Raw genomic sequence first — 22,332 nt, forward strand, 5'->3', positions numbered from 1 at the left:
CCAGCTCATGTCACCAATATAGAGACTTTCTACTGTATTCCAACATAACAAGTCTCAAATCAAAAGGAAGATGCCAAGATGTGCTTGTAGAAGGCCATGGGCCGTCTGGCTGAGCAATATCTGGACTGAGCTCTCACACTGCGTTGGAACCTGGAAATAATGGATGCTCGTATGGGTTAGACTCGTATTCTTGTTACTTTACCTTAGTTCTAGTCATATCAAGAGTCGTAGTATCAGGTGAAAAAGGCTTGCAGTTCGCATGGCATGGACATACGCATTGCTATATATGGATGGCCTTCCACGTGCATGGTGTATAGTTGCATAAGCTTCACCTAGCTAATGTGAAACGATCCAAGTCGTCACATTAATCCTGCATACACGACCAAGCAATCATCGTAACAAGACCAGCCTTAGCTTCAACGGGGTAGTGCAGTGCACGCTCTGAACTGCGAGTCCCCTGGTCTGAAGTGCGCCATCATGCCACAGAAACTACAGTCATATCAGTAAGCGTTTTGAATCAATTGCATCACATGTAGTGAAGATTCTTACAAAGTGTCCGAATGACTATTACTAGTAAAGGCTAGAACGACCCGGTACTGACCGGGTGAGCCGCCCGTGTAGGCGTATGGAGCCGTCGGGGTGATTGGATGTTCGTACAGCTGACGGTTCTTGCATGCGGCGTTGAAAGTGAGACCCTCATAGTTCGAGAAAACATGAGGGAAACGGTTGCCAGCAGAATTGGCTTTTTTGGGTCAGCATTGCCGGCTCCATGGCCTTTCGGCGAGGTAGGTCACACTTACGAGGCGTTTGGGTATTGCTTAGCATGTAATCGGCCGCCTTGTTGGCTCCGGTAGTGATGACGCTCTTTTCAAACCGCGTGGTGGTGTTCGCTTCATCATGTTAGTACAACATGCTTTTGTTACGTCGAAACTAGAAAGGTATACTTTGGCATGAGTAAGGGTTGGTGATTCCCTGGACAGCGAGGCCCACCCCAAAAAAAGTGAACAAAGTCGGCTTCATGTTGGTTCACTGAGTAAATATCACTGTTGTATAGCTTATGGCCAAGGTTCATCCGAGGGAAATAGTGATGTAAAGATCTTGGGATGGGTGTATGAAAAGACGGAGTGCCGGGATCTTATATAGGCCAAGGACATGTTCAAAATGCTCTGCTGATCATGGTCTTGCCTGACATAAGAGGGTGTTGCGGTAATGAAATAGAAGCGGGCGGTATGGGATAGTCTTCAGCCGATGTGGCGATGGGAGCTGAAAGCTAAAATGCAGCTGCATGCACATAAATGCAGTGTCTTATACGCAAGGAGGAGGAGTGATCATACTGTTGCCCTCGTCTCAGTCTACTCAATACCTGCCTATGTGCTTCAGCATCTCGACAAATCGATGTGAAATCTTCTTTTCTTTCAAATCGCTTTCCCACCTTGTCGAAGCCGAACGTATTGGATGAAAATGCTGTGCCTCTGGAGGGACCGATAGTAATTGTGCCGGAGTGAGCTTGCCTGCAATATCCTAACACCGGCTATCTAGGCCCCATCTTAGGCTTTCGGCATTGTTGATCAGAGTCAAATTAGCACCTGGACATGCCGATAAGGTCGTAAAGAGGAACGAGGCTTGCATGACAGATGCAATGTATGTGTGGAACCCCTTCTTCTCACAACATCAATAGACCCAAGATTAGGAGAATACGAGGAATCATTGGAACGAACTCGAAAATGTTTACTTAAGAGACAGCTCATAATATGCACAAGCTCAATAGCGTTGTTAAATCATGCAGCAGTCGCACACGCATTGGATGCACTGAGTAATATGGGCGTAGGGTGAGGCAACGAATCTGAACGGAGAAGGGAGAAGAAACAGAGCTGCCTTGTGCTAGTCCAATAGACTTGATGAATAGACGGAGGGAGAAACTGAAGCACAGACTTTAGCCTTGAGCACGATGCAATGTGTGCTGCCACTCTGTTAAGTATGACAACTGCCGCCACGATAACAAGGGCAAGGGCTTGGTCTACTGCAGAACTTTGGGCTAGAGCGTGAACAGGAGCCTGGCTTGCATAGCCTTGTCAGGAATAGCTTCAGAAAGAATACAAAGTACACGACGAGAGAGACATCAATGCATTTGCCTGTCTGGCTGACCGATTATGTGGCGCCATCGGCTCTCGCTGATTTGCCAAGCGCTGCGAGACTCCATCACCGGAACCAAGACATGCATAGTGCGCGAAACGCATGTTTCGGGTCATATTCTCATCAAAGCAGTATAATGAGCGACTCTGAAGAAGCGAACGCAACGTGTAATCATCATCCGGTCGCCGCGGACGATCGTCAGCCCCTCTTTCGTAATCTTTGCTGCAGCTTGAATACCAGAAAACGTGCACTACGGTAACGAGTATTACTTCCCAGAGAGACTCAATCTTTTCTTTCTTCTTATTTTCTCAGATCTGGCGTTCTATTGCTTGTTTTGAAGAATTCCGATCGCTGTAGCACCGAAAGCAACAGGTAAGCAACATCTGGTGCCGAAGCGGTGCCTCAAGGGGGCTGCAAGGTCATCTGTCTGTGCTTTCTCAAAAATTTTGACTTGATATTGCATAAACCATGCAACTCAGCATTTTCAAGCTTGATAATAGTATTATTGGCGCTCGCGTTTGACTACCGTAGCTTAGCACATCCGCCAAGGACTTTCGTAACAACAGTGGCAGCCATAAAGCTTGCTAATTACGCCGCTTTCAAAGACAACAAATACAAGCAATCTACGGCCGTTGTGCAAAGGGGTAACAAAATACACAGAAGAGCCGGTGATGGAGGCCGTCTGCTCAGCTTGGTGCGCCTCACATATGAACAGTCGCATCTTGGTAAGCCGCGGAAATTGTGCTCACGCCGTCAGCTAGAAATCATGAATGAAATAATAGCCTAGCATAGCTTCAAACAAGCTGCACCAGACATATTGTTGTGTGCATACCGGCAAGCTTTGCTTTCTTCTGAAGCAAACCTCGGCACGTTAATATGTATGGGAAGAGTACAAGTAAGGAAAATTGATTTGATATTTTCTGCCCTGAACTCACGACGAGAGTTCTTTCCCAAGACGCTCCAACTCCTCCGATATGAATTCTCTGGCATTTAGCAACTCGGTACTGCCGTACACCACTCTCTTTTTCGTCTTTTCGCCACCAGCCCTTAGGACCCATTCTTGCAAGTTGCCATACTCCTCCATACTACCACCACCCACTGTAAACACAACAGCCTCGCTGAAACCTTGCCGTCTTTGGCCGAAACTGGCAGTCTGTCCAGCACCAGCCTGGCCGGGCATACTACCGGGCGCATTTCCGCCAGTGCGCATGGTGCCAGGGGGTGGCATTGTACCTCGAGCGTTGGCGGAGCGCGGATCGAAGTACAAGTAGTGTTCCGTCTTGGCAATAGCCGAGGAGGAGGCCGTAGCCGGCTCCATGATGGACTCTACAATCTTGGTGATGGTAAGATCGCGGTCCGCAGGAAGAAAATTCTTGACGCCACTGATCAGAGACTCAAAGTTTGACGAGAGACCAGTCGGCACGCCAGTCTCTTTTAGCCGGTCGGTCAGGCGCGAAGAAATTGACGAGAATCGACCAAAAAGATCGGAGGACGCATTCTGGTTGGAGTTGTTGTTAATAGTCGTAAGTTGTGTCATCTTTGTCGTGGCGCGGACCCTATAGAGGATTAGTAGGAGGGTCTTGCCAGTAACGCATCAAAAACATACTGTCGAATATAAGACAAAGACGAAATATCAGCTCCAGCCTCGGAAAGAGCTTTCTCAAACGACTCGAAGTCAGCTCGAGCTACTTCTTGCTCTGTGCTTAGAAACCAGATGACAAACAGTCTCAGTTTATCCGTGGAATCGTTGCCCTTGTTCTGATCCTTGATAATTTCCATAATTTGTGCCTTTGTCTGCTTCATAACGTTCTCCTCCACCTGGAAAAAGTTGTCTAGCTGACGGTCTTTAATTCCAGATAACAGCGCCGCCAAAATATTCATGTGCATGTCTAGCACACCCTTTCGTTCTCTCATTTCGGGCAGCAGCGTTATCGCTGCCTTGAGATGTTGAGCACTGGCGCTTGTATCGTTTTGTAAATCTTCCAAGCTGGATACACCCGTCTTCTTCGTGATGGCGGCCGTCTCTTCCTTGTACTTTGTGAGTTCGGCATCGATATCCTCAGCAACCTGAGGGAAAGGCACGGGGGCATTCTTGGCCCAAAAGAAGTCGCTGGCGTTGAGGTCATAGGCCTTCTTTGAAGTCCCTCTGCTTGGGTTGTTCTCATCGATTGGCGTTTCGATTGTGATGCGGTTGAGTTTCATGTTCAAAACGTCATGGACAAGAGACTGGTAGGTCCATGAGTGTGAGAGCATCGGGATCAAGTCAACATTTCGATCAAGCAGGATAAGAACTGGCCTAGACTGTGGTGTACTAGCTGCTGCCGATTTCGCGTTCGAAAATAGATTATCTTTGGAGTTGAGAATATGATCGCGAAGCTTTCGGTCGAGCCTCTGCGCTACCATTTCGGCGGCGGCGCCCTTTGGACAGCGGATGATGGGAATGACACCTATGAATGTCCATTAGTGATGGATCGTAAGAAAGACCTCTGATCCGGTGCTTACCCATGGTGACAATGACGCTGAAAAGACCACTGACTATTCTGTCGATGACAGCTTCTAATTGCTCGTCGCTCGTCTTGGCGCTGTTCAGAGCCCAGTAAGTATGTTCCTTTTGCATGCCAAGGCTGAAGAGATCCGGCTCAGCAACGATGAAATTGAGATACTGGTCAAACAGCTGGGCAATGTTCTCGGACGTCCCAGCCGTGGCAGTCTGCGTAGCAAAGTCCTCAAGGACGAGGCGCGGCATGGATGAAAGCAAGTTGATATAGGCCGGAGAATAAAGTCCCTTTTGAAGATCTGTAGTGATTGCTTGCATATTCTGCAGTGAAGGCTCGAGAAGGTAAATGACTGGTACGTCGGGAATCTGGTGGCGGACGGTTCCTATGTGCCTATACGTCGTTAGCTAGCCTCGTAGGAGCGGCAGTGCGGTTGTGCCTACATGTGCATGGTGACACCCATGGATCGCAGATCGCTCACACGCATCACACTGCTAATCACATCTCTTCCGAGGTCATCGAAGACCAGAACTTTCCAGATCGGATTGCCATCGACATCGAGAATCGGTGCCACCGGGGCCAGGAGGCCATTGGCAAGGACCTCTCCGCCTTCGCCTGATTCGACCGTCTCGTTGAGGTTGAGGATTTTTCTGAGAGACGCTAGGTAGCAGTATCAGTATAAATACAGTTGAGCAACACGCCATCGCCGCACATACCAATCTGGCGATCGCGCAGAGTGTTGGCTTTCGTCGCCATGGTCGCTGTTTGCCTGGGGGGTAGTGGCGGTCTGTGTATGGTATGTGAATGTATGCGCGGCAGATATTCAGAGAGGCAACTTAACGTCTCGCCACATTAGAGAACCGTCAATTCCATGTGCGAGGCGCGGAGCGAAGTATGTTGATGTTGTCCTGCAAGAGGCCACGATGACAGCTCGGAGGCGGACAAGTTGTTGGAGCTTGTACCCCACCAAAACCGAGAGAAACAGAGCTGGTGGTGGTGGGAAGCTCTGACGAGTAAGTAGGTAGGTAGGTAGGTACCTACTAAGAGAACGGTCAGGCATATGAACTAGTAGGTGGTACTACCTAAGTACCTAGGTAGTATCCGTACCTTGTTTACCGGCCTCTACTTACTAAATTCCTATGTAACCTAGGTACCTTAGGTACCTACCTAAGGAAGGTAGGTAAGAAGTGGACATGGGCCGTCCGGAGAGGCGCTGGATTTTACGGCAAACAAGCCACAGACGCACTGTAATCTAGCTGTAGCAGACGTTGTAGCGTACTTACCTGCCAAAGAGCAAGGACAAGCCACTCTAAAAGGACGCATGGTACACAGATGCCTCATTTCTCAGGCAGAGAACGCCATCTCCCTTTCCTACTTTTCCTGCCCAGCCAAAGCTTTCTGGCGATCTCATCTCCATCATCCGCGACACCAACAACTTGCCCTTCGGTCGCAATTAATTTAGCGTCGCGAGGTCCCGCGAGACTCTGGGCATCGCAGTTAAACATCGCTCCAGATATAGCCTTGCGCCCGGCCTTCCCCCTCCTCCCCTTTTACAGTATTGAAGCTGCGGCTGCGGCGTTTGTCGGGGCCTGTCATTTGCGCTGGCTGCGGATACTGTAAAGCATCACGAGACAACATCGAGTGCACAACTTCATCCATCCAGGTCGCCTAATTTGTTTAAACTGCACTGAATAGGAGGTTCAATTGGGTATGCTTCTCTTTCATCTCCTCCTGGCTACTGATTCTCTCTCCACACCCGCACCCGATTTCCCAGGAGCCGCTTGCTCGTTACGCCTGTTATAAAACCGAATTCATCGATTGTATATTGTGATTCCTGGCATCTTGTGGATAACCACGGCAAGATTAAGGCGTTGGCCAATTAAAATAGCAACAGAACGCTTCAGAGCTTGCTCGCGTGCCATGCTGTGTTCACAGCTTTGGTGTGGGCTTGATGTGCAAAGTCGGTGAACGGTGAACAGATGGCAACCTGGAAACCAGTGTCGCAATAACATCTCTTACCTTGTACTCATCTGCCATCTCGAAGCTTCTCGTACCTTTGCTTGATGTGCCGTTGGCCTGTCTGCTGCAACACAAAGCCTCAGCGTGTGGCCTCCAGTTCCGCTCAGCTGTTCGCGGGGTGCGATGATGGTGAGCTGTGAGCAGAGCGGAATCTGCAGGAATCATTCTACAATTGGCATCTGGCACGGAAAATTAAATTCATCCATCCATTGCCTCGCACAATACGATTGCAAGCTCGACAAGTCAAGTCACTTTGCCGTCGCCGCTACTGCCTGGGCCAAACATTCAAATGCAGTGGCCTGCGCCACGCTCAGTTTCCTACGGGCTGCTGGCTGACTAGCACGGCTGCATCTTTGCCTCAATTCCCACATTCTTTACATTCACGCCGCTGTTGCTTTCTTGAAGACTGTTCAGGCTAATTTTCCCCTTTCTCAGATCGTTGACGCCTTCGTGTTGGCCATTACGAGCTTTGCCTTATCCTTGTACCCCGATTTGGAATAGCGTCGTCGCAGCACAACACCCTCCTAGGCTACAAGTAACTTTGCCTCAAATCGACGCGGGTAAGTACTTAGTACCTTAGGTACCCTCTCCTCTCCTGCAGCTCCCTGTTGCAGCCCCCAGAACCATGGTCGAGTCCATCTTGGCCCTGTCAACACCATCGTCGTGGTGCGCTGCAGCTAAACATGTCGCCTGCTGATGCCAATTAATAGTAATAACTTCCCTGTTCAATCCGCTGATGATTTGTCCTTGGTATCGCCAATAACTCCCCTCGGTTAAAATGCAGTCGTGGCCCAATCCCAGCCAAGACGACGGCAACGGGCAGGACGCATGGCAATCTAGCTTTACCTTCGGCGACCAAGGAGCCGCTTTCGATCCGAACCAGGCATGGACCCAGCAGATGCCGGGCCAGGCGACCGACTTTTCGCATCTACACCAAGACCCGGCCGCATTCTTCGACGCGACTTCTGCATCTGCCAACCCATATTTGCAGGCGCAATCGTTGCACGGTAGTCCCACGAACCAACCTGCATTCCAGGCGCAGCAGTACGGCCAACAGGGTCAGGAACCCATCGACCCTGCTTTCCATAATGTACATCCAAATCTATATGCACATGGAACCAAACCCAATGCTGGCGCGAATGCCAATCAGTTAGATGAGGCGCAAACGTTCACTCCGCACAACTACCCCTTCGCTCCTCAAAGCAGCGCGGCTTTCCATCAACAACCACAACAATTCGCGCAATCGCACCTGCAGCAACACCAGGTCAACCGACAACCGGAGCAGTACGGCGCGTTCGCGCAAAACTCGCCGGCAGCGGTCGCGCCCCAACGCGTCGTCACGCCGCAGGGCACGTATCGCCAGAGCCCGGGACTCACACAGGTACCCGTGGGTCAGCCGACGCAGTACCAGACCGATCCGCATTTGAATTATCCAGCGCAAAGGCAACAATATCAATCACAAGGCGAACACATGAATACGCAGCAGCCCTCAAGACAAGGGTATCAAGATGGCATGCATGCATTTCAAGGACAACCAGCAGCTGCTATCCAGCAGACTGCCATGCATCAAAGCGTACAGTACATTCCAAATGCTTATTCACCCATAGATGCGACGGGTAATGCTGCCAAAAAAAGAAAAAGGTCTACCAAGACCTCAGACTCCTCAGGCATTGAAGCTCCACAAGATTCAATGTCAGAGGCACAAGGTAAAAAGGCTGAAGATATGGATGCCTTCCCTGCTCCTGTACCCACTGTTGAGGATCAAGAACTGCTCTCCAAATTCAATAAACGCAGCAAATCTGCTCAGGCCAAATACCCGTCAATTAATGGCTTACCGCACCTCATTTTTGATGGAAGTATCAAAATGCCAGCTCCAAAGAGCTTCGATAAGCTTGCACCCCTCGTCACGCTACCGCCAAGGTCTGGCAAGGCCATGGTTCCTGAACTGGGCTATAGTCTACCCTGTGAAATTCAGGGGAATTTCACAAGCCAGTATCGCCCAGCGCCTGACCGAGCCGGCCTGAACGAGAGACGCATGGAAGCAAAGGATCTCCTAGACCAGTTTGAAGCGTCTATGAAAGCTATGGGCAAGCGTCGGCCAAAATATACAGAGTATCCGCACGCATTCAAAGAGCAGATGAAATCTGACGAGGCTGTCAAGAACAAGGCGGGGAAAAAGGCCAAGAAAGAGATGGAAGGCGACCAAAATAAGCCTATTCGCGCCGCTACTCGGCCAACAGATCCCGTGGAGGCAGCAAGCTGGGATGCCATTGGAATGGTGCATATTGACCAATCCGTTGCCCGCACCAGCTCACTGATTGCGCAGCGGGTGCAACAGGCTGGCGACTTGTTCATTAAGCTACGCGGCGAAATGAACAAGGCAAAGCAGGAGCTAGATCAAGCAACCAAGGACAGGAAACCGGAGGCCGAAGTTGTAGCAATCAAGACCGACTACGAAGCAAAAAAAGAAGCATTTTATCGTGCTTTGGACTCGACGGTTGAGCACGCTGACGACGCCGTCTTGGATAATCTGGGTGGCCACCAGAAACTCATTCTGAGTCTCGTCAATGCTTTAATTTCTTGCATCAAATCCGCAGATTTCTCAAGCAAGCTACCGAAAATTGTTCTCGAGCTTATTTCGCTCTTCCGCATGACAAGAAAAATTATCGACACAACTAACTTTGAAACCGTTCGCAAGCGCTTCGGCGACAAGGGTGACGCGGACGTCAAAGAGTTTATCCAGGATATAAATTCCAAGATTAAAAAGTTTATGAAGGCTAGTGAGCCGGAGACGACAACCGGCTACACAGGCACCTCGGCTGCTAGTAGAGCCAAGGCTGCAGCCAAATCAGCTACCGATACGACGATAAAGCGAAGTCGGGAAGATGACTCGGACAGTCGAACCGCCAAGAAAATCGTTGTTGAGCTTCCAGGAGGCTCACTGCTCAAGAAACTTGCTCAACCAAAAACACAACCGCAAGCTGTCTCTAAGCCGTCTGTCAGCTCTATCTTGCCCGGTAAAAGTCGACCAGCTACCAAACCCATCACCAAGCCTGAAAATGTGGTCAGCGTGGGTAGCCCTGCAGCTTCCGGCGATGAGAAGCCGAAAGTCGCAACCCGTAAAGTCTCCGATAGCAAGACTGAGCCAGCAAAAGTGCCAGTACCCAAGCCAGCGCCATCAGCAACGTCTAGTGCGCTTTCTGGTATTGCATCTCTTCTAGACTCTATCAATGCACCAAAAAGCGAAGCTGCAGCAGCTGTCGTTGCCACGAAGGAAACCGAGCCCGAGGTTGACACAGAAACCCCCGCGGCAAAGGCAAAACGGCTACGAAAACAGGAGCGTCGCAAACTACGTGTTACATGGAGGCCGGATCATGACCTTGTGCAAATAAAGATCTTCCAAAAGGACGACAATGAGGACGAAGGACGCGGCATGAACATGATTCGCGATGCGGCCGACGACAAGTCCGAAGGCATGATGCTAAAGCAGCGTGTCGGCATGGATGAGGACGAAGATGACGAGGATGTCCCTTATCAACCATGGATTGGTCCAGTAGCGACAGATTTCTCCGGGTTGTCAGCGGATATCAGAAACAAGAACTTTGTCACCCGTGGCGGTAACGTCGCATTCTCGACCGAAGAACAGAAGCGTATCGCTGAAAGAGAGCAGCGGGAGCTCATGGCTATTTACACCGACCCTGGTGATATCCCACCAACCCCCAAATCGCCTCCTTTAGAGCCTGCAAAGCCTGCAACCAGCGGCAAAGTCGGGCAGCTGCCAAGCGAAGATCCCAGATTTACCGAAGTTCAGCGACGTTGGGCCGACGAGCAGCAGATGGGTGTCGATCAAGCATTGCTTGCAGCAGTGCAGCGTCTCGATGCCAAGCAAAGCCCTGCGAACAAGCTCGATGCGATTCTCGGACGGCTTCAGAACAGGAATTCCGCCTCATCCGCGAATCAGTCAGTCCTAGCCCAGCAGCCAGTTTCGATAACAGCGAGTAATGTTCCCTTGATTGTCGGCCTCGCCGCAGAAGAGGGTATCCTGGCATGGCTACGGTCAGATAAGATCAATGTTTGGCGCGACCCGAACCCTATTCATGGAGACCTCTCCCGGCCACATCGATATGCGGACCCCTCCTCCCAAGCTGCTGGCCAGGTCATCGAAGCTGTTGCCCAGTATCTACAGGGAAAGCCATATCCCGCCGTTGCTCCGCCTGATTGGATGCTCCAGTATGAAGATAAGGTTAAAGAGTGGTGGTTTGGCTACAACAAGGAGGCGCCTGCAAGACAGCGCAGAGAAGAGGAGAGACGTGTCAGAGCTGCAATAGAGGCTGGGACGCAGGGGATGCAAGATTGGTCATACGCGCAACAACAAGAATACGCACCTTATATGGCCATTCTGCAGCAGATGAATGGTGGGACCACAGCGCCACCTCCTCCAGCGCCACCACCACCGCCGCAGCAAGGGCAAATAAATGATAGCCAGTTGCAGTCCATCCTGTCAGCCATCAACCAAGGCCCACAACAATCGAACCAACCCGGCGGGGATGCTGCATATGAGATGATGATGCAAATGGTACAAGGACAAGCTACACAGCAGCAGCAGCAGCCCCAGCAACTATCACAGCACCAGGCGGCTGGTGGAGATAGAGACCGCGATTGGGATAGGGACGATGAGCGAGACCAAGATCGAGGACGGGGACGAGACTGGGACCGGGAGCGTGGGCGCAATGACGGTGGGCGAGACGATTCCTTCCGTGACGGCAGGAAGAAGAAAGCAACGCTGCCACCACACAAACCAGCCAACAAAGCTCTGATTGGCACCAAAGCCTGCACGTTCTGGCAGCAAGGCAAGTGCGCTCGTGGTGATCAGTGCACATTCCGACACGACTAGGCTATTTCGCTCAGCCATCTATCATAACTGGAGTAAGGGTGATGAGAAGCATCATATCTCGGCGTTTGGGCATTCGAAGCTAGAATCAATGTTTGGGCTGGTTGATATTATTAGTTGCTATTTTGTATTTGCCATTTTGTACCATGGGATGCCAAAGGCCCCGGAACCGAAACATGTACCATTACCGATACTTTATTATCCTCGTGTTTCTTTGAGGGAGAAATCAAACGACACTGCTGTTCTATAGTTGAGAGGGCGAATGAGTACTAATACGCAGTAGTATACATATTTGCTTCAGTCGTATGCATGCACAATCTCTTGCGATGTTCAACTTTTACAGATGATACATGATCATTCAATGCCATGGCTATGGTCGAACAGGCTGCGGGTCTTACTCGGCTTTCATCTCCGTATCCGTGGCGCCCGGCCTAGGCACGAGACCGCGTAGACTCAAATCGTAGACGACATCCTCGACCCTCTTGACGTCGTACTTGACAGCATCGGCCCTTTTGCGCAGAATATCGTTTTTGAGGTTCAGAAGCTGGAACCCGGCAAACAGGTCCTTGAGAAAGGCGCTGACCGTCAGCGGCAGCGCAAAGTCACCGAGGGTGACGGCGTTGGTGGCGAGGCGGCCGAGCTCCTGCGTCAGGTCCGTCAAGGCAAGCAGGTACTCCTCAATCGTGAGGTGGAAGGTGTCGCGGTCCTTGACGTTGGTGGGGACGGCAAAGACCGCGCCGACCTGCTCGAGGGTCAGCAGCTGGCCGACGACTTGGCCCGAGGAGGCAGAGGCAGAAGAGGTGAGGGCGGCGAAGCCGCCGAGCCAGGCCGTGTAGAGGACGGTGCCGATGGCGTTTTGCATGGTGCGCGACCAGCGCGAGTTGTACCTGGGAAGAGTCAAAGTTAGCCTCGAGAGAGACGTGGCTGAGGGAGAGAGGCTGGAAGGCTCCCCCGGGGGCGGAGGGGGCACGGAACTTGTAGTAGGGGTGCTTGGAGGCGAGCTCGTTGAGCTCGGCTACGATGACGGCTTCATCCTTGACGGCGGCCTCGAGCTGAGTCACCAATTGAGGGTCTGTCGTAATGGTTAGCAGGATATTTAGATATATATATATATATACATGTTTGTATCTATGCATATATCAAGGGAGCCGTTGAAAATGAGAAAGAGGGAGACGGACAGCTGGCGCGCGGTGTCGAATGCACCTTTGTGAGCAGGCCCTGGGCGGCGCCGACGGAGCGCTCGAGGCGTTGCAGAATCTGGGTGAGGGCGTCACGAATCTGTGTTTCCTCTTCGAGCTTGGACTCGAGGCTGGAAAAGATGGACGGGTCGAGGAGGGATGACTGCGACATGGTTGATGGGGAGCCGGGCGAGGTGAGTTTTGTGGCGTTTATGACTTGAGGTGTGTGCGTGTGTGTGCGGCAGGCCTTGGCGTAAAAAAGAAGGTGCTTTATTTAGCGTAATATTGAAGTTGGATTCCAGTGTAGGCTGGTCAGTGTGTTCAAGTGTAGCTACTGGTAGGTATACGACGAGCGGCGTGGGTGTTTGTGTGATGCAGGTGGGTTTGCGGCTCTTGTTTGGTGACAGAGATTTCTGGTGGTGAGAAGGGAGTGAGTGGCTCGCGCTGCATCTGCTAGAGTCGTCTCGGGGGCCATTTATTGCTTCGGACAGTCATCGACGAACGGCCGCATTCGCCTGGCTTTGTTTCCCATCTCTTAGTCTTTTTGCTGACTTGTTTAGAATTTAACAAACATAATAGTCTCACATCCATTGGGCAAGGTCTCTTCCGGAAAAAAAAATTGACGTTGGCTCATTTCTCATTCTCGCGCGCACGAGCAAAAAAAGACCCAGGCCGCTTCTTGACAGCGTGAAACCGCATTGACGACCTGTATTCGCGGCTGCGCCGCCGGGCACAAAAAATGTCTTGGAAACAATACCGGTGAGTTGTCGTGCATGCTGCCATTATCAGCTCAGAGACTTGCTGCACAGAAAGGCGACTCCTGCATGTCGACGGCCGGGAGGGGCGGCGGGCACGAGGAAAGGCTACGCAGGTAGGCGTAGCCAGCCGCTGGGGGGGGGGCTGAGGCAAACAATATAGCGGAACTCATTCCGAACACTATTGGTTAGCCTAGCTTTCACATTCAATCAATATTTACGGTTGATCATGAGTGAAGACTAGTTCCCGTTCCAACAGCCTGATTGCTATCCTGGTGGAATGCTCCCTTGAATAGCCTAGAGTAAAGAGAACAATACTAAGAGGTGAGGGGCTTACGAAGCAGATCCAAGTGACTGGAGAGAAAATACCATTCAACACTCAGAATCGCAGTTGATTGCCATGTCATAGGCAATGGCAAGCCTGTATCGTACCGTGCGAATAGAAGATGACTCGCTCGACTGGCCCGGGGGCCATCAACATGGGGGGCATTTGATGCAGCTGCGAGGGGCCAAGAAGCTCGGACGAAACCAGATGCAAGAAAGGAATTTTTGAAAGCCAGGAATACTGTTTTAATGAGACGTATGAATTGGCAAGATGAAAAGCTTCCGAGGATGGGGAAAGAAACGCCTTGGTTCCCGGGTCGACCGCCCAACACGATGAAGTGTAACTCGTCAGCCTCGATCAGCTACCATAAGGTACGGATACAGACCCCTGTGTCAAGAACAAAGCCGGTGCTGGCACTTTGACCGCTGCCGCTGTTGGGTGGTCCCTCGGCGACTCCTTGGGGCTTCGACATGGCCGTCCTTGCCCAACGGCGAAAGTATCGGCGACCGCAAGGGCCATAACGGCCGGTGCTCTCTTATTAAATATGCACTCACCACGAGCTGGGCAAAAAAAGAGACACGAGGGCTGCAGGGTCGAGAATAGGAGACTTTCAGACATGCACCCACCCGTGTAATAAAAGGGCACAGTAAGTAGGGGATGGCCAAATTGAACCTCCAAAGTTCAGAGTTGGCCGTGGCAACGGTCAGTATGTGAGACAGGACTACAGATTACGGATGACATTGTGGGAAAATGGAGATACGACCGGAAATAGCTCTCTGCTGCTCCTTTGTGCCTGTCTGTCTGTCTGTGTTGGCTATTTCTGGCAACATGTTTCCCAACGTTTTGTTGGCTTGGCATCCCAAGTAGCTGTATGGGCACGATTTTCGTCGACGACAGGCGTCTGTAGTAAGATACGCACGACAGCTCTGCACCGGGAAACTGCATAACCTCTGTCATTCCAACGCCCTCGTCTCCTCTGCCCCAAAACCTGTACAGTGATGTTGCTCACTGTGTGCGTGATACATGATCGCTTTCTCAATATCATCGCCCGACAGGACAGCCCCCAATCTCTTGTCTACCAACCAGCTCTCATTCCGCCCCTCCCTTTTCAGCCTTTCCATCCTTCCCATCCTTTGTGCGCAGCCCAGGTTACACAGATGAGAGACATGGCCGACCAACCAACATGTCCTGCAAAGGCCACCGCTACATGGCCTTGTCTTTTTTTTTTTCTTTCTGGAAAGCTTTGTCGTCTCTCTGAACCCCCCCTATCCGTTCCGGTTGTCGTGCCGAAAGGACAATACTTATACGGAAGAGCCGTTTGCCAGCCACACTACCCGTACTCCTCCCCGCGATGCATCGCAGAGTTTTCTATAAACAGAAGCCGACGGATTAGTTTTCTCGCAAGGCTGTGTGGCGCTCGGATACCGAAAGGGGTAGGCAACACGAACGCTCGTGACAGGTTCTACTACCAGCATCCGCTTTCTCTCTCTCTCTCTCTCTCTTCCGTCCATTGCACGTCACCAGGGTTATATATAGCCCATCCCGTCACCGCAAATTGACCCTCCGCTGTTGCACGATTCCTCTCATGCCTCACCACTGCCGCGTACGCCATACGAAGAGTAAAGAATCATGAGAAGCATGTCGCTGCTTCACATCGTCCAGGGTGCGTGCCTCGCCGTGCTGGTCGTCACCGCTCACGCCGCTCCCGCCGTTGCTGGAGCGGGCCGCCCCCTGGCGCGGCTCACCATCAGCCTCGCCCCCGGCGATGAGACGCTGCTCCCGCGCGCCGTCCGGGAGCTGTCCGACCCGGCGCACAGCCGCTACGGAAAGCACGTCTCCCGCGAGGAGGCCTTTGCTCTGCTCGCGCCGAGCGCCGAGGCCCTGACGGCGGTCAAGTCGTGGCTCCGCGACGCGGCGGGCCTGCACGACGACGACCTCGAGCAGCACGGGCAGCTCCTGCACGCCACCGTCTCGGCCGGCCAGTCTGCTTCGCTCGTCAGAAGACGCGGGGATGACGACGGGGACGGCCGCCATCGCTTATCCGGCATGTACGCGGCGGTGGCCGACGCGGCTGTGCGGAAGCATATCCGCGCCATCCATCTCGACGGGCCGGCGCGCGACGGGGAGCCGGGCCAGCGGTACGCGAGCCGGTCCCTGCTGCTGTCGCCGCCGCTGCTGGCGCAGTCTGGCAAGGTCGAAGAAAAGGAGAGTCGTGGTGGCCCCGACGACGACTGCGTCGAGAAGCTCACGCCCGCGTGCCTGCGGGAGAAGTACCAGATGAAAAACATCCCTCCCACATCCAAGAAGACGAAACTGGGCATCATAGGTTTCAACATGGTGAGTTACCCCCCCTTCCCTCTCCTGTACCATCGCATATGGCAACGATGAGCTGACATGAACCTTGTGACAGCAAACCGCGCAGTACGCAGACCTGGATCTTTTCTTCAGAGACATTGACCCTCTGCGGGCCGGCGCCAACTTTTCCGAAGTCTTCCTCAACGGCGGCGAGAACAGGCAGGGCGAGTACCCCGGCGGCGAGGGCAACCTCGACATCCAGTACGCCGTGGCTCTGGCCGCGCCAAACGTCGACGTGCAGTTCATCTCCGTCGGCGGCATGAACTCTGACTTTATCCCCGATCTCGAGTGCGTTTCCCGTTCCCCCCGTCGTTTCTGCCCCCGCCCCCCCAGGGGATGTGAAATGTGAGGACACACGACTGACATTTGATTCCCCCTCTTTGGTTTGAACCAGCCTACCCGCGGATGGCTTCACCGAGCCGTACCTCGACTTCGTCACGGCCCTCGCCGCCCTTCCTGCCGCGGACCTGCCCTCGGTCATCTCCATCTCGTACGGGGTCAACGAGCAGCTTCTCCGGCGCGAATACGCGCAGCACGTCTGCGACGTCTTCGGGCAGCTCGCCGCGCGGGGCGTCTCCGTGCTCGCCGCCTCGGGCGACTCCGGCCCCGGCCAGTCGTGCCAGGCCAACGACGGCTCCGGCGCCGCGCGCTTCCTGCCCATGTTCCCCGCCAGCTGCCCGTACGTCACGGCCGTGGGCGGCACCCGCGGAACCGGGGGCGGCGGCGGCATCGCCGAGGAGACCGCCATGGAGCTCTCCGCCGGCGGCTTCTCCGAGTACTTTGCGCGCCCCGCGTACCAGACCGGCGTCGTGGACGCCTACCTGGCGCGCCACGGGGAGGAGTGGCGCGGGCTGTACAACCCCGCGGGCAGAGGGATCCCGGACGTGGCGGCGCTGGCGAGCAATTATCAAATCTACAACCACCTCAAAGTCGAAAGCGCCGATGGAACGAGGTAGGTGGATGACAAGAACAGAAAACGACGTTGTCAATTCCGGGTGGAAAACTGTTTCCTTCGCTAACTCTGCAGCAGCGCCTCGACACCAGTACTGGCCGCCATGATTGCGGTTCTGAATAGCCTCCGCGCGGAAAAGGGGAAGCCGCCCATGGGGTTCCTCAACCCGTGGCTCTATACAACTGGCCGCCGCGGCTTTACCGAGTTCGTAACCAACCTCCCCCCCTCCCCCCCGGTCACGTCCCCTCGCGGCCGAGGCCCCGTCCCCTCGCAAAACATGTATTCTTCTTTGACTGACAACTCGATGTTGTGTAGCATCACGACGGGAAAGTCGAGCGGCTGCCCCGGCACGTCCTACGCATCCCTTCCCTCGCCGTACATACCCGGCGCCGGGTGGCCAGCCGACGAGGGCTGGGACGCCGCGACGGGTCTGGGAACGCCCGTCTTCTCGCGTCTTCGGCGCTTGGCTGCAGGAGCATGTTGACTCTGAGAACGGATTGCATTCGGGTGTTGTTTGGGGTTGGAGTTAAAAAAGGTAGATGGAAGGGTAGGTAGGTGGGTTAGTGGATTGGCGTCGTCCTTGGTTATTATGCACAAACATGGACACAGACAGGTCGACATATACGAGCTAGCAACATTTCACTAGCAGCATCTTTGCAAATAAAATTCATTTCGGTTCAAATTACTACCTGTACTTGGCTTCATCATAGTCGGCCCCCCGCAGCACGCCGACAAGGCGTTGAGAAGATGGGACCTACAGTCAAGCGAGGCTGCTCCAACGCCAGCTCCCACAGCGGGCCATGTCCGCTCGTAGCAAATGTGAAATGCAAAATGCGAAAAGAGTACCTGAAAGGTGAACAAAACAAATAGCAGACTAGTTTACGTGGGTGAACAGCAAAAGAGGGAGAAAAAAAAAGGGATTTGCCAAACAACAAAACAAAAATTCAAGGTCGACAAGCTTCACAACTTGTTGCATCATCACCATGCGTGCCAATTTCAGGCCTCCTCGCCCCCCGAGGGCCAAAAAAAAACGGCCCAACTGAATATCGCCAACTGCAGGAATCATCCTGCCTGAATCCCTCTCTTATTTTTCCCAACTCGTCAATCGATAAATGGATGAAGAATAGTAGTCGTATGACCAAAAGGGGGGTATAATCCAGAAATGAAAAACAAAGAAACAAGGTGTCAATGGGTGGTGGTGGGCAAGAGGAAAAAAGAAAAGAAGTCGTCCAGTGCCAGACTAGCAACAGTCTCCGTCTAATCAAACAACAAAAAGATTTCATCTCATGACGCAAAATAAAAGACTAAAGAAGAATGAAAGTGTTGTAGTACAGACAAAACACCAAAACTGCAGGGGGGTTCGTCACTGCAGCAACTTCAAACACCTCGGAACATGCGCACAATGAGGAACCACATGGCTCCGAGAAACTTGAACGCGCTCAGAACAGCGACACTCCACAGCACCACAGCCATGTAAATGGTGGTGCGCCTCGTGCGTTGCTCCTCCTGGGTCGTGTCAGGCGTGACGTCTTCGAGACCGGCCGAGCTGAGCACGACAGCCGCGACGGCAAAGTTGGTCAGCATCCAGACGAGGACGACACCAGTACGCACACCGCGGTAGTAGTCCATCTGCTTCTCCTGCAGCTGGGCGGCTGTAGGGGGCTTCTTCACCTCTTTGAACTTGGTGGCGAAGACCTGAACCTCGCGCTGGTACTGGGCGTTGAGATCGCCTTCGTCAGGCAGGTCTGTCTTACCGGCGCCGTCCTTGGTGTTGACTGAGGGCAGCTTCTCCACTTTGTCGTCGCCTTTGGTACCCCACGAGACATCGTGTGTATTGCAAAAGGCGTAGACGTTCAGCACATTGGTGTAGGTCGGCGTCAGAAGCATGTACTGGATGAACGAGGTGAACATGTGCCAGGGGTCGAACATGATGATGGAAGCGATGAGCCAGATTCCAAAAGTTGACATGACTGAGACGATGAGCGTGGCAAAGACTTGATTCGTAAAGAGCTGGTCAATGGAGAAGTTGTGTTTGTTCAGATCTGTAATGATAGCATTGACCGAGATGAAGATGGCGGCAAACATGAGGTAGCTGCAGTGGAATTAGTAAAAAGTTCAAGATTGTGTAGCAGAGTGCAACTCACATCATGAGAATGGCCCAGAACCAGACCATCATGGCATAAAGCCTCCCGGAGCCAGCAGGACGATTGCCCATGGATAGGACGAAACAGGTCATCAGCGACACGCCATACAACCATGTAAAAACGATGCTGAGAATCTGACCGGTCCTACCAAGCAAGTCTTTGGCACTCAGACTAGACGTGAGGATTCTGAAGACCAGGAAGAAGTTGCCAATAGCAAACCACGCAAAGATCATGTTGATAGTGTTGAAGACGAACTCGATGAAGAAGGCCATCTTGCGCAGCATAGAGTGGTCGGAGCGGAAGAATTCGTAAAAATGAGCAATGGCGTAGATGGCGGCGAAGAAGGAACCGTTGAGCCAGCGACGACGTTGCAAGACCAGTTCGGTGACGGTATCAGGCACATCGGTCTCACCAGTCGCCGACTTGACGTACTGTAGAATCCAGTGGCATTTGCGCTTGGTGACAAGCTCGAAGCAGAGAATGCGATCCTCGGCAAGATACATGTTGGACTCAAACAGACCAGCGCTGCTACCACCATGGAGCGTTTCGCCAAGAAAGTACTTTTCGAGGGGACCTTGGCCGTTCTTGTCGTTTTGGAGGGCGATGTAGCGATAGGCGGAAAACGCACCGGGCAAGACGGAGATGAAGCCAAAGGCGGACTCGAGAGGTTTGTCAAGAATGTTGCTCATCTTGTACTCGAAATTCTGCGTAGCAACCAGAGGGTTGAGCAGATTCTTGCCACCGCGTCCCAACATGGCCTTGATTTCGCCACACGCGCCGCCGCACATGGGCTCGAGATCAAAGGCCTTCCAGAGGTGGTAGATGGAGTTGTGGCCGGGGCGTGTACCGGCGTCGATCAGGACGCAAATATTGGGGTCGAGAACGCGTCCGAAAGCCTGGAAGAACCAACGGTGGGAGTTGATCTTCTTTTGGTTCTTCTCCTTCAAGCAGAAGAGCATCTGCACGGGCTGACGTCGGTGGACGAGACCAACAACGTCATTCTTGAGGGTGATGTGGGTTTGCGTAGTATACTCGTAAATGTGAGCCGTGACATCTTTACCGTTGACCTGCTGCTTGGCGATACCCTCCTGGTACACACCAAGACCAGACAGGACTGCCTTGGTGCGGGGGTTGATCTTGGCTCGGCCGTCAGAGACGACGCAGACGACAATCTTTTTCCAGGCGTCCTTGCCCCACGTCTTGCTGTTAGGGCGGTTGCACATGAACTCGATATTTTTGAAGACACCAATCATGGTGCGGGCAAAGAGCACGTCGTCTTCGTTGTACATGGTGACGACGATGAAGAGCTCGGTATGGCGGGGTTTGCTGAAGAGCTTTTGGCGAAGCGTGAAGTTTTCATTGTAGAAATCGGAGGGGTCACAGGTGGCGGCAGTGTATCGCATGTGAGTAAACTCGTCGCGCTCGCCGTGGGGGTTCTGCTGGAGGAGAATGGGCGGTACCGGGCAATCGAGAACCAGGTTGCCACGGTAGAGAAGAACCTGCTTTACTGTTTTCCATCTCTTGATGGCGGGGCCGCCGGCGAGAGGGGGCTGCGTGGCAGGATGCTGCTGCGACTGGTCGTCCTGCAAGAGGCGCTGATCTTGCTGAAAGCCTTGCTGGCCAATTTCGGAGTAGTCGTTCTGCTCATAACCCTGGTGGTTGTATCCAGACTGGTCGTAGCCCTGATCGTAGCCGCCATCGTGAAGAGCTGGCTCGTAGGGCGAGTTGTAGTACTGGTCGTGATGTGCCTCTGGGTTCACACTGTAATCGTCGTAGCGCTGGCCGAGACGACTGCTGGGATGGCTGCCAGGGTGGCTCTGGTCGTACTGTCCGAGGGTATCGACCGATTGCTAGGTGAGTGCTTATTTAGTGTCATGTATTGCGGCAGCTCGTTGCGCGAACGGGCGACTTACGGCAGCATGAATATTCAGCTGGTCGGAGGGCGTACCAAAACGCTGAGGGTCGCCGCCAGGAGGGCCGAGATTATACTGCTGGTGGCCATAAGGCTGGTCGTCGAGTTGGTATCCCTGGTGCAGGGGGTGACTGGGAGAAGGCGTCCTGCGCGGAGGTTGAGCGCGACGAGGATCCATTGGGACCGTATGTGCGCTGCGCCGTCAGGATACGGGATGTGTCTGTTTGTTTCCTGGGAATAGCGAATGTAGGCTGGATATGTAGAGTTCCTTTTGTATTCTCTTTCCTTTGTTCTCGACGGAGATCAGCACCCTGCTCGCATCAAATCGCCAGGACGCAGAGAGTCTGAGTTTTGTAGAAAGAATATCAGAGAGCAGGCAATGACAATTTGTGGTGGTGGCTGGATGGAGCAAGACCCGACTTCTGGAGATTGCTGGCCACCTAAGTAGGGATCACCTTACTCAGAAGTAGGTAGGTACTGATAGGCAGATACTTGGAGCTGGCTGGCTGGCATGTACCTGGCCGTCGTTGTACAACGTGCAGCTACCTCTTACTGGTCAGTGGTAGCCGTTGTTACAGCCTCACGTGATGTTACTAGCGGGTTTCAGCGAGAGGGTATCCGGGTGGCTCTGAAATAAGACGGAAGAATGAATGATGAATTAATGAATCAATATCCTTTCTTCCCAAAGTCTGCGACGTCTTTCTGTGATATGCTTATATTGGTAACGGTCAAGGCACTCTTCTCTTGGATGGAAGGAATTCGCAAAAAAAAAATATCCCAGACGCTGCTCGAACAACAGCCATGATGGCAACCCCCCCTCCCCCTCCAACACACGCATCGCTTGGCTCGCCACTCGTGTCGCCTTGATGACGGCGTTGCGGCGTCTGTCTGCCTTTTTTCCTGCTGCACCGCCCGTTGCTATTCTTAGTCGCCCGGTCGTTGCCGGCTGATTCCCTCTGCCGGTGGAGATGGCGACTAAGGTACGCTCTTGCATAGGCTGATAGGTTAATAACCTACTGGTACGGATTACATTCCACAGGCTGACGAACTCTACCAGTCAGAGCGGCATGCTGCTACAGTACTGGGCGGAACAAACCAAGAAGCCCACTCAAAAGGACTTTTACAAAGGTCGAAAGGGCCACTCCATTGATTGCCCCCTCAACCCCCTTTTTA

General features: G+C 52.9%; 5 protein-coding genes across 5 annotated transcripts; 2 read left to right on the plus strand and 3 right to left on the minus strand.

Moving 5' to 3' along the window:
* Positions 1 to 3,064: 3,064 nt before the first annotated feature.
* Positions 3,065 to 5,384, minus strand: V2A60_009704 (syntaxin-binding protein; the record flags this gene model as incomplete). Its single annotated transcript, XM_083260968.1, has 5 exons — positions 3,065 to 3,689; positions 3,740 to 4,580; positions 4,636 to 5,021; positions 5,072 to 5,288; positions 5,345 to 5,384. 5 exons carry the CDS (start codon positions 5,382 to 5,384, stop codon positions 3,065 to 3,067), a joined length of 2,109 nt encoding a protein of 702 aa, XP_083117094.1.
* Positions 5,385 to 7,425: 2,041 nt separating this feature from the next.
* Positions 7,426 to 11,541, plus strand: V2A60_009705 (zinc finger CCCH domain-containing protein; the record flags this gene model as incomplete). The annotated part of the gene is made up of 1 exon (XM_083260969.1): positions 7,426 to 11,541. One exon carries the CDS (start codon positions 7,426 to 7,428, stop codon positions 11,539 to 11,541), a length of 4,116 nt encoding a protein of 1,371 aa, XP_083117095.1.
* Positions 11,542 to 11,932: 391 nt separating this feature from the next.
* Positions 11,933 to 12,888, minus strand: V2A60_009706 (Translin; the record flags this gene model as incomplete). Its single annotated transcript, XM_083260970.1, has 3 exons — positions 11,933 to 12,425; positions 12,514 to 12,610; positions 12,717 to 12,888. 3 exons carry the CDS (start codon positions 12,886 to 12,888, stop codon positions 11,933 to 11,935), a joined length of 762 nt encoding a protein of 253 aa, XP_083117096.1.
* Positions 12,889 to 15,425: 2,537 nt separating this feature from the next.
* Positions 15,426 to 17,587, plus strand: V2A60_009707 (Pro-kumamolisin, activation domain-containing protein; the record flags this gene model as incomplete). Its single annotated transcript, XM_083260971.1, has 5 exons — positions 15,426 to 16,133; positions 16,207 to 16,439; positions 16,546 to 17,103; positions 17,182 to 17,307; positions 17,419 to 17,587. 5 exons carry the CDS (start codon positions 15,426 to 15,428, stop codon positions 17,585 to 17,587), a joined length of 1,794 nt encoding a protein of 597 aa, XP_083117097.1.
* An 893-nt stretch (positions 17,588 to 18,480) lies between these two features.
* Positions 18,481 to 21,337, minus strand: V2A60_009708 (chitin synthase I; the record flags this gene model as incomplete). The annotated part of the gene is made up of 3 exons (XM_083260972.1): positions 18,481 to 19,195; positions 19,248 to 21,097; positions 21,161 to 21,337. 3 exons carry the CDS (start codon positions 21,335 to 21,337, stop codon positions 18,481 to 18,483), a joined length of 2,742 nt encoding a protein of 913 aa, XP_083117098.1.
* Between the last annotated feature and the right edge of the window lie 995 nt (positions 21,338 to 22,332).

Source organism: Cordyceps javanica, chromosome 7, assembly GCF_051103115.1.
Source record: "Cordyceps javanica chromosome 7, complete sequence".
NCBI lineage: Eukaryota > Fungi > Ascomycota > Sordariomycetes > Hypocreales > Cordycipitaceae > Cordyceps > Cordyceps javanica.